The 12,802-nt window shown below is 43.0% G+C and overlaps 1 protein-coding gene and 1 long non-coding RNA gene across 4 annotated transcripts; one reads left to right on the top strand and one right to left on the bottom strand.

Moving 5' to 3' along the window:
- Window positions 1-1,700: 1,700 nt before the first annotated feature.
- On the bottom strand, window positions 1,701-2,510 carry LOC105546238. Its single transcript, XR_001007062.1, has 2 exons — window positions 2,301-2,510; window positions 1,701-2,098 (listed from the first exon to the last, which is right to left on the bottom strand). It is a non-coding gene; the product is annotated as an uncharacterized LOC105546238 (long non-coding RNA).
- LOC105546239 (cytochrome c oxidase assembly factor 6 homolog) lies at window positions 2,315-12,445 on the top strand. Of its 3 annotated transcripts, XM_011989369.1 has the most exons (4): window positions 2,334-2,555; window positions 3,093-3,248; window positions 10,881-10,886; window positions 12,129-12,354. In XM_011989369.1, exons 1-4 carry the CDS (start codon window positions 2,344-2,346, stop codon window positions 12,130-12,132), a joined length of 378 nt encoding a protein of 125 aa, XP_011844759.1. In that variant the 5' UTR covers window positions 2,334-2,343; the 3' UTR covers window positions 12,133-12,354. The 3 variants fall into 3 exon arrangements, with proteins under 3 accessions (XP_011844758.1, XP_011844759.1, XP_011844760.1); XM_011989368.1 differs by lacking the exon at window positions 10,881-10,886 and having other exon boundaries at window positions 2,315-2,555; window positions 3,093-3,252; window positions 12,129-12,445; XM_011989370.1 differs by lacking the exon at window positions 10,881-10,886 and having other exon boundaries at window positions 2,550-2,717; window positions 3,093-3,252; window positions 12,129-12,445.
- Window positions 12,446-12,802: the final 357 nt, after the last annotated feature.

Raw genomic sequence — 12,802 nt, 5'->3', positions numbered from 1 at the left:
TCTCATGTTACTTTAAGACGTATTTTTCATCAAATGAGTTCCAAAGTGTTTGGTGTTTCAGAGGTTTGGGGATTTTACAATTAGTACAAAAGTTATGGTAGCCTTATTCAGTAAGAATGGAATTATTTCAAAGCTTTTAGGAAGTTACTGGTGGAGCCATGTACCTAGGATTTGTGTGTATGAAGATTCTTCACTCTCATTCAAATTACTTAATGGTTTCTCTACTTTTGAGTCAGTTGTTTTTCTTGAAATCTGTACAGTCATCTAAATCTTATTTGCACTAAATTGTTTACAAGATTATCTAACTTTTTTGATGTCTATAGTATTTCTAGTTTCCATTCTTGATAAAGATTGTTGACATCCCTCCTTTTATAGCTATTAGATGTTTGCCAATTTTAATTAGTTTTTTTCCAAATAAATCAGCTTTTGGTTTCTTTCAACCTATTCTATGCTGTGGTGTGCTGGTGAATTAGCTCCAAACATAAAACAAAATCCTGGCTTGTTTGTTGATTTCCATAGTGTAAACAGTCCCATCATAGGTGACTTCAAGCTACTTATTTGATGTTATTGATCATGGAGTTGCCAAGAGGTGTGCACAATTGGCTCTCCCATGCCAGTACAGGCTGGCTCTGGTACACCACTGCTTTTATTTTCCATTTCATTAATTTCTGCTCTTAACGTTATTTCTGTCCTTCTATTTTCTGTCTTATTTTGCTGTCCTTTTACTAACGTCTTGAAAAGTGATTTTCAGCTCAAGACTTTTCAGACTCTTTTAATATACTTAATTATGGCTATAAAGGTCCCTCTAAGTGCTGCTTTAGTTTCATCCCACAGGTGTTGCTATTGTATTTTATGGTTCAGTTCAAAGTATTTTCTCAATACCATCAACTCTGTCTCTGTTATTCGACTTTTTACAGTTCTTTATTGATTTCTATCTTAAATGCACTGTAGTAAAAAATGAAAATTATTTCAATTTTCAAAATTTGTTGAGTTGCTTTATAACTAAGTATGTGGTTGACTGTGGTGATGTGTTGTGTCTGCTTTCAAAAAACTGTACATTCTGATTTCGGTCGTGTTGTTCTGTATATATTAATTGCGGTATTCACGTTTCCTATATTCTTAATTTTTCTCTTGCTAGTCTTAACAATTAGTGAGAAAGGCCTGTTAAAATTACCCAGTATGACCAGGCATTTTTTTCTTTGTAATTCTGTCGCTTCACTTTGTTTCATATGTATTTTTCATTAGGTACATATAAATTTTAAATTTAAAACACATTTCCTTTTTAGACTCAGAAGTCATCTAAGACTCTTTCCTTTCATTCCTTTTATATCCCATCAGTCATATTTAAAAGACATCTATATGTAAACCGACGTCAATAGACATGATGTAAAAGAAGGGGTTGGCTCTGGTAAAGCTAAAGTAACTCAGCTATTAGAGTGCATTAACTATGGCGGAAATACTTTCTATATTGCAGAACACATATTTGGTGGTACTTAGCCTCACATCACCACCCTGAAGTCTGCATATATTGAATTTGGAATGGCTCAAACTGCACTGAGTGCAAAACTGTAAATTGCTTACCTTATATAAATGTTTTAGAACTAGATGGTGGAACAGATGGAATCTATTAAGAGAACGGGGTGCCAGATGACTGACTATAAACATGCTTTTTAATAAAGATTCTGCTGAGATATTAACGCATATTTTCTAAAATTTTCATTTTTTTCTTGTTCATTTTGTTTCTAAGATAGTAACTCACGTATTAAAAATAACATCTCAAAACATTTGAAGCAACTCTCTTCATCCCTTTTAAAAATACCGTGCTGTTTCGGAGGTTAAAAAAAGCCACAAGGGAGATAACAATACAAATATTTATTTTCCCAACTCCCCCGCCATGGGTTCTGGGACGTCACCGCCTCTTTCTGGGGCCCGTTTCATCCTTTTCTTTTAATCAAAGAAGCGATGGTGTTGTGCGCCTGTAGTCCCAGCTACCCGGGAGGCAGGCTGAGATGGGAGGATCTTTTGGGTCCAGGATTTTGAGGCTGCAGTAAACCGTGTTCTCACCACTGCACTCAAGACTGGGCGGAAGAGCGAGACCCTGTATCAAAAACAAAACGAGAACGTATTGCGGTTTTGCAACACTCCGTCCACTTCTCGCACTCTCAGGTGCAAACTTCCACACAAACTCCTCGGCTCGCCTTGTCCCGCGGGGCTAGCCCATTAAGCCTTCCGGGACACACTGCGCGACGATATATACGTATATATCCTTCTTGCCCTTGAAGGCCGGAAGTCAGTCCTACAGATAAAAGAGAAACAGGAAGTCCCGCCCCCTTTGGAAAGTAAATGGTAGCCCGGAAGGGTCAAAAGAGTCCGCGATTTCGCCGAGTGAATTGCTTTCTGCGGTTGGGGAGATCTATTCTTCTAGAGCTCGAGCCAGCGGGGCGACCCTGCAGTGGCAGGACTCGGCACCGCGCCCTCCACCGCCGGTTGGTGGCCTGCGTGACCCTTTCCTCTCGTCGACATCGGAAGGAAGCCAGACGTGGGCGGGCAGAGAGGTCGGCTCGCTGAGGGGTCCGGGTGAGGCGCGCATGGAGTGTGGGCCCGGGAGATACCTTGCTGTCCCCGAGCCGCGGGTTCCTCTTGTGCAAAACGGGGTGGCACTCTAGTCGCCTGCTTGGTGATTGTGGCCCCTGCACACCTGTTTCTACAGCGCTTAGGTTCGAACAGTAACCCTGTAAACTAGGCACTGCTGTTCCCGCTTTACTGGTGGGAAACGGCCTCGGAGAGAATAAATGAACTGCCCTAAGCGACTGGGACAGAGCCACAGTTCTCAGCCAGGCTTTCGTAGCCCACGCTGCCGCCCCAGCAGGGATCAAATCACACAGTGTGAGATAAGCGTCAAGAGCGAGTGGTCTTATGCTGCCACCGAGAACTGATTGGGTTCAGTTGCATCATCAAAATCCCGAAGCATGGTTTTTTTGTTTTTTGTTTTAGTTTTAAAGGAAGAGGAGATTGACAGTTTTCCTCTTTCCTTACCTTCTCTTCAGATTACAAAGTTCGTTGTTAATCTCAAATGTTATTTTGGCTAACAGCTTCATCCCAGTAGGAATGGCAGCGCCATCTATGAAGGAAAGACAGGTCTGCTGGGGGGCCCGGGATGAATACTGGAAGTGTTTAGATGAGAACTTAGAGGATGCTTCTCAATGCAAGAAGTTAAGAAGCTCTTTCGAATCAAGTTGTCCCCAACAGTGGGTAAGTCACAGATGTGTTTCTCTTCCCTGTTAAGATACATCGAGCTTATACTGTGAGTGGTAGGCTGACATGAAGCACTCTCTGAGGCATGTCAATTAACAGTGTCTTTGAGGCACAGAGAAAACCTTGCCTGGTAATCTAGCCTTATTTGATGCACGTACATCAGGTAGATCTTTGGAGAATGTCAGCTGACACATTAAAGAGCACTGAAAAATACAACAAACGTATGAACAATAACCAAAAAATTCCTTCATTTCACGGGTGGACTTTTCCAGGATTTTCTGAAGAGGTAGTATTTAATCTTGGGCAGGAGTTGGCAAAATTAATTGGCCTAGAGCTACTATCAGAAATAAAACATTCCCAGTTGCTCACCCAAAATCCTTTAAGTCATCATATACCCAAAATACAAAGAAAGGAGTTTGGTAAGTAGAAGGAAAAAATGGTTCGTATGGTAGATTCTGTCTCCCTGACAGGCGTTCAAGCGCTGTATTCCCTGCCCTTAGTATAAGGAGGGATTGGAAAGGGGACTATTACTGAGGTTAGTAAGTGGCCGTGTGTGCTAAGTGCTTGACATTTTCATCTTCACCAATACCTGTTAAGATAGGTGCTGTTGGCTGGGCGTGGAGGCTCACGCCTGTAATCCCAGCACTTTGGGAGGCCGAGGCGGGCAGATCACGAGATCGGGAGTTCAAGACCAGCCTGGCCAACATAGTGAAACCCCATCTTTACTAAAAATACAAAGACAAAAAAAATAGCTGGGCATGGTGGTATGTGCCTCTAATCCCAGCCACTCAGGAGTCTGAGTCAGGAGAATTGCTTGAACCAGGACCCGGGAGGTGGAGGTTGCAGTGAGCCAAGATCACACCACTGCATTCCAGCGTGAGCCACAGAGCAAGACGTTGTTATTCTCTATCTCCAGAGGAGGCAACTGAAGCTCAGAGCATTGAAGTGACTCGCTTGTTATTACTCAGTGAATGGTAGAACTGTAATTTTAAGGCAATCCTAACTGGCTGATGTGGGATTTGAACTTGGATTTGTCTGTGCTTTTTCACTATCTTATGCTGCTCCAAAATATACCGTGTAGTTGGAAAACATAATTTTAGAGTTGGAGTGGTTTTAGGGGTTTTACCCTCTCATACCGCAAACCTTTAAGAGGCTTTGAAGGAGGCCACAAGAAGGCTGTGATGCAGGGAGGGGTCATATTGGTGGCTGAGCTGGGGATGAACACAGTGAACAGAAATTACTTTATTTTTCTTTCTTTAATTTTCAGAGACAGGTTCTCAATCTGTCACCCTGGCTTGAGTGCGGTGGCGTGATCATAGCTCACTGCAGCCTTGACCTCCTGGCCTCAAACAATCCTCCCGCCTAAGCCTCCTGAGAAGCTGTCACTATAGGCATCTACCACCATGCCTGGCTAATTTTTTTTTTTTTTTTTTTTTGAGACAAAGTCTCGCTCTGTTGCCCAGGCTGGAGTGCAGTGGCTTGATCTCGGCTCACTGCAAGCTCCGCCTCCCGGGTTCATGCCATTCTCCTGCCTCAGCCTCCTGAGTAGCTGGGACTACAAGCGCCTGCCACCACGCCCGGCTAATTTTTTGTATTTTTAGTAGAGATGGGGTTTCACCATGGTCTCGATCTCCTGACCTTGTGATCCGCCCGCCTGGGCCTCCCAAAGTGCTGGGATTACAGGCATGAGCCACCGCGCTTGGCCACCTGGCTAATTTTTAAAAATATTTTGTAAAGACAGGATCTTAGTATGTCGCCCAGGCTGGTCTCAAACTCCTGGGCCCAAGTGATCTTCCCACCTTGACCTCCCAAAGCACTGGGATTAACAGGTGTTGAGTCACCACGTCTGGCCAGCCATTGCTTTAGATGAACTCTTCATCTGTAAAACCAGCCTGATACAGCCTATCGCATGGGATTATTATGAAGACAAAATACATAACTTGACATGTAAACTGAAAACTGATCAATGTGGGACTCTGTGATTGAATTAGATAATGATTCCAGCAGAAAATGTTGTACATCTGTAGTTTTCCCATTAGACAGATGCATTGAGAGCAACTCCAGATTTAAGCTGGAGTTCCCCTTCAATCCCACTTTTATCCTCTCTCTCCTCCTGAAACCCACTGCTTTTTCTCCAGCCTGATGGCTCCCACTCCCACGCTTCCAGGGCAGCTTCCAGTCTGTGTGTCAGAAAGGGTTTTTACAGCCAGCCATTTGGTTCTTGATGGTACATCTCTCCCACTGAAACAGACTGGGTGCCATCCCCTGAGGCCCCAACCTCTCTCCGGGTCACTGCATCATGGTCACTGCTAACATAAATTGAGTACATCCTCTCTACAGTCTACACACTTGAAATGTGTCATCTATCTTCGTTATCCTTCATGGAACTCTCTTAGCAGTCTTACAGAAATTTATTTCTCACAGTTTTGGAGGCGAGAGAGAGAGAGAGAGAGAGAGATCGATCCAGTCTCTTCCTTTTTTTTTTTTTTTAAGACAGAGTCTTACTCTGTCACCCAGTGGCGTGATCTCAGCTCACTCCAACCTCTGCCACCTGGGTTCAAGCAATTCTCCTGCCTCAGCCTCCTGAGTAGCTGGGATTACAGGCGTCCACCACCACACCCAGTTAATTTTTGTAGTTTTAGTAGAGGTGGGGTTTCACCATCTTGGCCAGGCTGGTCTTGAACTCCTGACCTCTTACCCGCCTCGGCCTCGCAAAGTGCTGGGATTACAGGCGTGAGCCACTGCACCCGGCTCTTCCTCTTCTTATAAGGACATTAATCCCATCAGGTTAGCAGGGCCCACGCTCATGACCTCATCTAAACCTAATCACCTCCTATAGGCACCACCTTCAAATGCCATCACATTGGGGTTAAGGCTTCAACATGGGAATTTGGGAGGGGCATGAGCCTTCAGGCCATACAGTGCCCAAAGGTGCATCTCCAGCCTGGCCCTTTCTCCAGCTCCAGAACGGCCTTTCCAGCCACCTGTTAGCTGCCAGTTGGAGATGCATGAGGACCAACCTTGACGTCTGCATGTATAAGAGTGAGCTCTTCCCCATCCTGCACTCAGTAGGCCTCCTCCCATGCTTCCAGCTTCAGTGAAAGACACCAGCATCAACTTAGGACCTGGGCCCTGGATGTCAACCTTGACTGAATTATTGGAGTGTTCTCGGGAGGGAGACTAGATAAGTCAGGGCTGTGAGCTCAGCTGCTGTCCAGCTTCAGTCTGATCCTTCTGGAAACTCTGGAGTGTGAATTGCACCATAATTAATGACTTTTGTGCCTGCCAGTCATTGGCGTTGGCTGAGGGGCAGGTCTCTGGAGAAGGGGGCAGCCATCTGGTGTTAGCAGCCACTGCCCAGCGCAGCAGGGAGTAGGTACATGGGTCTGCAGAGGGAATCTGGACAGAGACCCAGTAGTGGCCATAATCCCACCTGTCCAGTTGCAGGCAGCATGAAGCCACCACAGCACCCCCACATGGGGTCTGTACCTATAAAACTCACCCGTAGAACTGCAGAGCTGAGTGCAAGCTCTCCACAGCTCGTCTTGCTGCCAGCGGGTGAAGGAGAGGAATGACTGTGTTCATCATCAGTTCAAGTACTTGTCTTGTCCAGGGAAGGAGTATTATAGTTAATGGATCTAGAGTGGAGACTCAGTGTTCCCCCTCTGACAAGAAAAGGAACACATTCACATGTTTTATAAGAAGAGTATTTATTAAAGAAAAGTTCAAGAACACATAGCCTGCCCATTTTAACGAAATGATATAGAAAAAAATCTCCCAAATATAGATGATGGCCCTCCTTCAGCTCTACTGTCATGTTTTTTGGTCCATATCCTGTTCATTTAGTCATTCCACAAATATATTGAGCACCTCCTATGTGCCATAGGAAAATACAGCAAGGAAAAATAGACGAAGTGCTCAGCCCTCTTGTAGCATACATTCTAGTATGGGGAGAGAGACAAGTAGTAGAATTAAAAGGATGTTATATGGTGATAAGTGATAGGATGAAAAATCAAACAAGGGTACAGGTTTAAGTAGGATGGTCAGGAAAGGTTTTATTTATACAGAAACTATTTTCACAAAGTTAGGAAAAAGTCAAGGAACAGATAGGCGGATACCTGGTGAAGAGGATTCCAGGCACAGAGAATGAAACAGCCAAAAACCTGATGGGCCAGCTGCAGAGGCTCATGCCTGTAATCCCAGCACTTTGGGAGACTGAGGCGGGCAGATCACCTGAGGTCAGGATTTGAGACCAGCCTGGCTAACATGGCAAAACCCAATCTCTACTAAAAATACAAAAATTAGCTGGGTGTGATGGTGGGCGCCTGTAATCCCAGCTATTTGGGAGGCTGAGGCAAGAGAATTGCTTGAACCCAGGAGGTGGAGGTTGCAGTAAGCTGAGATCATGCCACTGCACTCCAGCCTGGGCAGCACAGCAAGACTCTGGTTTTTTTAAAAAAAAACAAAACAAATTGTGTTTAAGGGACAGGAAGAATAGCAAAAGTTAGAGCCAAGAGATGGGAGGCCAGGGAGGTACTTTTTTATTTTTTTATTTTTTTATTTTTTTTTTTTTGAGACAGGTCTCACTCTGTTGCCCAGGCTGGAGTGCAGTGGGGTGATCTTTGTCATGTTGCCCAGGCTGGTCTTGAACTCCTGGACTCAAGCGATCTGCCCATCTCAGCCTCCCAAAGTGCTGGGATTATAGATGTTAGCCACTGTGCCCATTCATGGTTGGTGCTTTTACTCTTAGTAATACAGAAAGCCATTGGAGAGCTTTGGGTTTAAGAGTAAGGAGGGAAATGAGGCCATGAGAGGGATGACAATCAGTGGAAAGGCGGTGGGACTGATGGGCTGTTGGCATTAAATCCAAGAGGGAATGTTCAGAGGTAGGGGTTGGAGAATGGGATTCTCACAATTGGAATTATGGAAAGGATTTGTATTTGTTATGAGGACAAGATACAAGCTTTGATCCTGGGAGTAAGGTAGGTTGGAGGATGAGATCATTGAAGAGGTCAAGGAACTGAGAGGCCATGGTATTGAAAAGATCAGTATGCAGACATTGAAATTACCCACGAGTTGTGACCTGAGTATTGTTGGAGAAAATGATGGTGTATTAGTTTGTTTTCATACTGCTAGAAAGAACTGCCTGACACTGGTTAATTTATAAAGGAAAGAGGTTTAATTGACTCACAGTTCAGCATAGCTGGGGAGGCCTCAGGACACTCAGAATCATGGCGGAAGGTGAAGGGGAAGCAAGGCACCTTCTTCACAAGGCAGCAGGAAGGAGAAGTGCCAAACAAAGGGGGAAGAGCCACTTGTAAAACCACGTGATCTTATGAGAACTCACTCACTTTCACGAGAACAGCATGGGAGAAACTACCCAGTGATTCAACCTTCACCTGGTCTCTCCCTTGACACGTGGCGATTATGGGGATTACAATGCAAGATGAGATTTGGGTGGGGACACAAAGCCTAACTATCAGATGGTGACCTGTGAAGTTGTAGACGACTGTAACGATGAAGGGAAGCAGGTAATATAGTAAATTATTCCCATTGACTTCTGCAGCATTTGACATGATAGCCCGTTTCCCATTTGCACCCATGTTCTTCTGCAACACTGTTCTTTCTTAGTGCATAACTGATTTATTTCTCAGCCTGCCCTTCACTATCGGTTCTTCGCTCGCTGTTCACCTGTGCTCTCTTTTCAAGTATTACCTTGTCAAACTCCTACCCAACTGCCATAGAATAAAAGCTGAAAAGTTTTTCCAGAGATATGTGTGCGTAAGGGTGGGGAGGCACATGGGAGGGCAAGAAAATGGAAATATCTTTTGAGTGCATTCTGAATGAGACGCTTTGTTTTTGTTGCCTTTAATTTTCATTCAGTCTTGCGAGGTACTGTTGGATCTGTTTTATATAATAGGAACTAAGGCTCAGAAAGGTAAAATAATGTCTTAGACCAGCCAACCAGTAAAGTAGTAGAGAGAGGATTTCAATGTCTATGATTTCAAAATTTAGATCTTTTACTTAGCTGATGTTACAGCCACGAAATAAAGATAAAAATAGTACCACCAAATTGGGATTTAGAATGAATAATTCTATCCCAAAACACCAAAAATACATGCTTATTACAAAATAAATATGCCATACAACTGATATGCTAGCTGTTACAAAAACAAATTAGTTCTCTGTAGTACTCACATGTCTATTTTATAGCACTCATCAGTGTGACTTGTATAATGGTCCTATTGAAAGTCTTCTGGGATTACAGGCGTGAGCCACCACTCCCAAGGCAAGTGATCACCTGAGGTCAGGTGTTCGAGACCAGCCTGGCCAACATGGCAAAACCCTGTCTCTACTGAAAATGCAAAAATTAGCCTGGCATGGTAGTGCGTGCCTGTAGTCCCAGCTACTTGGGAGGCTGAGGCAGGAGAATCACTGGAACCCGGTAGGCAGAGGTTGCAGTGAGTCGAGATCACGCCACTGCACTCCAGCTTGGGTGACAGAGTGAGACTCTGTCTCAAAAAAAAACAGTCTCCTATTCCTAAATTAGGAGCAGGGATCAGGCCTATCATTATAGCATCATCTAACAAAGTTCCAGAGCAACCAAATATCCAAGATCTGTGATCTTAATATCAAATTCACATATTGTCTTTTTTTCTATAAAACTTTGAAATGTCTCAGAGATCCCAGTATTTTGGCATTCACACTACTGTCCTGGGTCTTATTCAGTGGTTTAGAGACCACTCGCTTATGTGTACACAGTATTTCTCAATGAATCCTTCTTGATTCATTAGCCTTTTAGAGAAAGGACCATGTGTTGAGGGTCTTAGGCTGTTTGAAAGAGAAGGTGAGGGCTAGGAAGGAGAGCTTTCCAGGCAGAATGTGATAATATGCAAAGGCATGGAATCAAGATGCACAGGAAATGAGCATGGGGTAGTTCTGTAGGACAAACAGTTCAGTGACTGCTGGTAAATTCAGAGAGGATGGACATGTGTCCTGGGATGAAGCCATCAGTGGCCTTGTTTGTCTTACAAACCTTAAAGGCAATATGAATACCTTGAAAGATCTTCAAATAAGCAAGTGACCTGATCAAATTTGGGTTTCAGAAAGATTATAGTCTGGCAGCCTGGGACAGGTGGATTAAGGATGGTTGAGCCTGGAAATAGAGAAGCCAGTGAAAGAGCTGTTACAACAACCCAAGTGAGAAATGATGAGGGTTTGCGCTGGGGCAGTGAAGAGGAGAAAAGAGATCTAAGTGTCCAGGTGGATGTGATGTGTTCATTGAAATAGGTATTAGAGGAGAAACATGTTTGGAGAGGAGCAAAGTTCTGGACAAGTTGGGACTGCAGTGTCAGTACAACCTCTAAAGGGCGTTGTCTTAGGCAGTTGGAGATGTGACAGGAGATGCAAACATCTATTAATTTGTCACAAAAATGTTAAGGGCATTGTCTACTTCTTCCTTTGGTATCCTTTATATAACATCCTAGCCCAATCAGCCAGAGACCACCAGGGATGAATCTGTAGTCTGATTTGTGAATGCTTATAACCAGGAAGACCACACACCAGAGGAACTGTGGGCATCTCACCAACAAAGAAAAAGAGAGTGGTTAGAAGTTTAGCGGAAGAATGGAGTTTAGGTAAAATTTAAATGAAATGGTGTTTTGACAACCTCAGTACAAAGCATGGGTGTCATCATCAGCTCTGGATTGAAAAGTGGACCAGGGTTTTCTTCTTTGAAGTTAAAAGATTGAGTGTCATGTTCATGTTGAGAAATGTTATTTGACATTCTGAAGCTGAGTTGGAGATCGAGGCTGCTTCTGTGTCAGGGTGCCTTAGATCTAGACAAAAGTGGGATGTTTCCTTCTTACAGATAAGACTTCAAACAGCAAATTTCTGGTAGCTGATGATTTTAGAGAACAAGATTTCTCAATGAATAAGAAAGCAGTAGTCACTCAAATAACGGATCTATTAGCACACTCCGTGGCTGTGGTACGCCCTCGGGGACATGTTTCCTTTCAGCTGACTTTGTGTGTCTGTTATCCCAGCTTGATTGATACAGGGCAGGGCAGATTTTTACATTTTTAGTCCAAGCTAATTTTTATTTACAAGCACCACTGAAATATTTAAGAATTAAATCCTAAGAAAGGCTTTTAACAAAAGAACTAGTGTTTTCTAGTCTGACAATGAAGATGAATTTAGAGTTGGTAAGAAAAATGGTCCAGGCTCAGCATGGTGGCTCACGCCTATAAATCCCAGCACTTTGGGAGGCCTAGGCAGGTGGATCACTTGAGGTCAGGAGTTTGAGACCAGCCTGGCCAACATGGCAAAACCCCATTGCTACTAAAAATACAAAAAAATTAGCCGGGCATGGTAGCAGGTGCCTGTAATTGCAGCTACTTGGGAGGCTGAGGCCAGAGAATAGCTTGAACCTGGGAGGCGGAGGTTGCAGTGAGCTGAGATTGCGCCACTGTACTCCAGCCTGGGTGACAGAGACTGACTCTCTGTCTCAAAAAAAAAAAAAAAGAAAAAATGGTCCAATATGTTCACATTTGAAGCCTTCTGACCTACCTGAGAGCTCTCTGTGGACTCTGAACTTGCCTGCAAGCCTGACCTGTGTGCACATGGGTCCATTTCTTGAGAAGGTTCCTGAGTTATTCAAATTCTCAACATGGTCTATAACCCAAAAAGGATTAGAAGTCACTGGTCTACACTCTCCTCAGAGACGTATTCATCAAATGCCTCAATTGAAAATGATTCTAGAATATAAATCACTTAAATTTATGTTGAATAATGTGTTACATTTAAATCTGTGCTTTTGCTTATCTAAGTTGCATAACTTGCCCTTATTTCAAATCCTTTTTTTTTTTCAACAGATAAAATATTTCGATAAAAGAAGAGACTACTTAAAATTCAAAGAAAAATTTGAAGCAGGACAATTTGAGCCTTCAACTGCAAAATCCTAGGCTATTCATAAAGATTGAAAGTATTCTTTCTGGACATTAAAAAAAGCTCCACTGACTATGGGACAGTAGTAGTTTAAATGATAGTGAATATCAATTCTTGTTCCCTGTATCCGACACTTGATAATTAAGATGATCAAGAACCAGATCTGTGAAGAATTAAAATAAAATGGTATTTAGTAAGAAATCTCTATTTTAAGAAAAAAAGTAAAACCTGTTATAAACACATGTACTTTTTTCTTTTTTTTTAATTAGAGGATGGATAGTAGACAGATAAAATTTATAATATACATAGAAGTGAAATAAATGGGAGTTAGCATTTTAATACAGGCAAGAACTATTACAACAGCCCAAGTGAGAAACGATGAGGGTTTGTGGAAGGTTTATAGGGAAGAAGGGTGAACTTAAAATATACAAGTAAAATAATAAAAGCCATCTATAAAAAAGCCTATAGCTAGTATCACACTTAATGTTGGGACAGTAACTGGATGTCTAGCTAGTCCAGTGAGACAAAAAAGAAAAAGCATACACACTGGGAAGGAAGAACTAAAACTAGCTCTACTCACGTATAATACTATCTTACAGAA

This window comes from Mandrillus leucophaeus, unplaced genomic scaffold (genome assembly GCF_000951045.1).
Source record: "Mandrillus leucophaeus isolate KB7577 unplaced genomic scaffold, Mleu.le_1.0 Scaffold350, whole genome shotgun sequence".
Classification (NCBI taxonomy): Eukaryota; Metazoa; Chordata; class Mammalia; order Primates; family Cercopithecidae; genus Mandrillus; species Mandrillus leucophaeus.
Note: the sequence above shows the minus strand (reverse complement) of the source record. Positions and strands in the feature narration are given on the sequence as shown.

Bases quoted from the DNA above. Each gene is read 5' to 3' on its own strand.
- LOC105546239 (XM_011989368.1), top strand. From the start codon at position 2,344: ATGGTAGCCCGGAAGGGTCAAAAGAGTCCGCGATTTCGCCGAGTGAAT. The intron at 2,556-3,092 runs GTCGGCTCGCTG...TTTGGCTAACAG, and splicing joins AGACGTGGGCGGGCAGAGAG to CTTCATCCCAGTAGGAATGG. The intron at 3,253-12,128 runs GTAAGTCACAGA...TTTTTTCAACAG, and splicing joins CAAGTTGTCCCCAACAGTGG to ATAAAATATTTCGATAAAAG.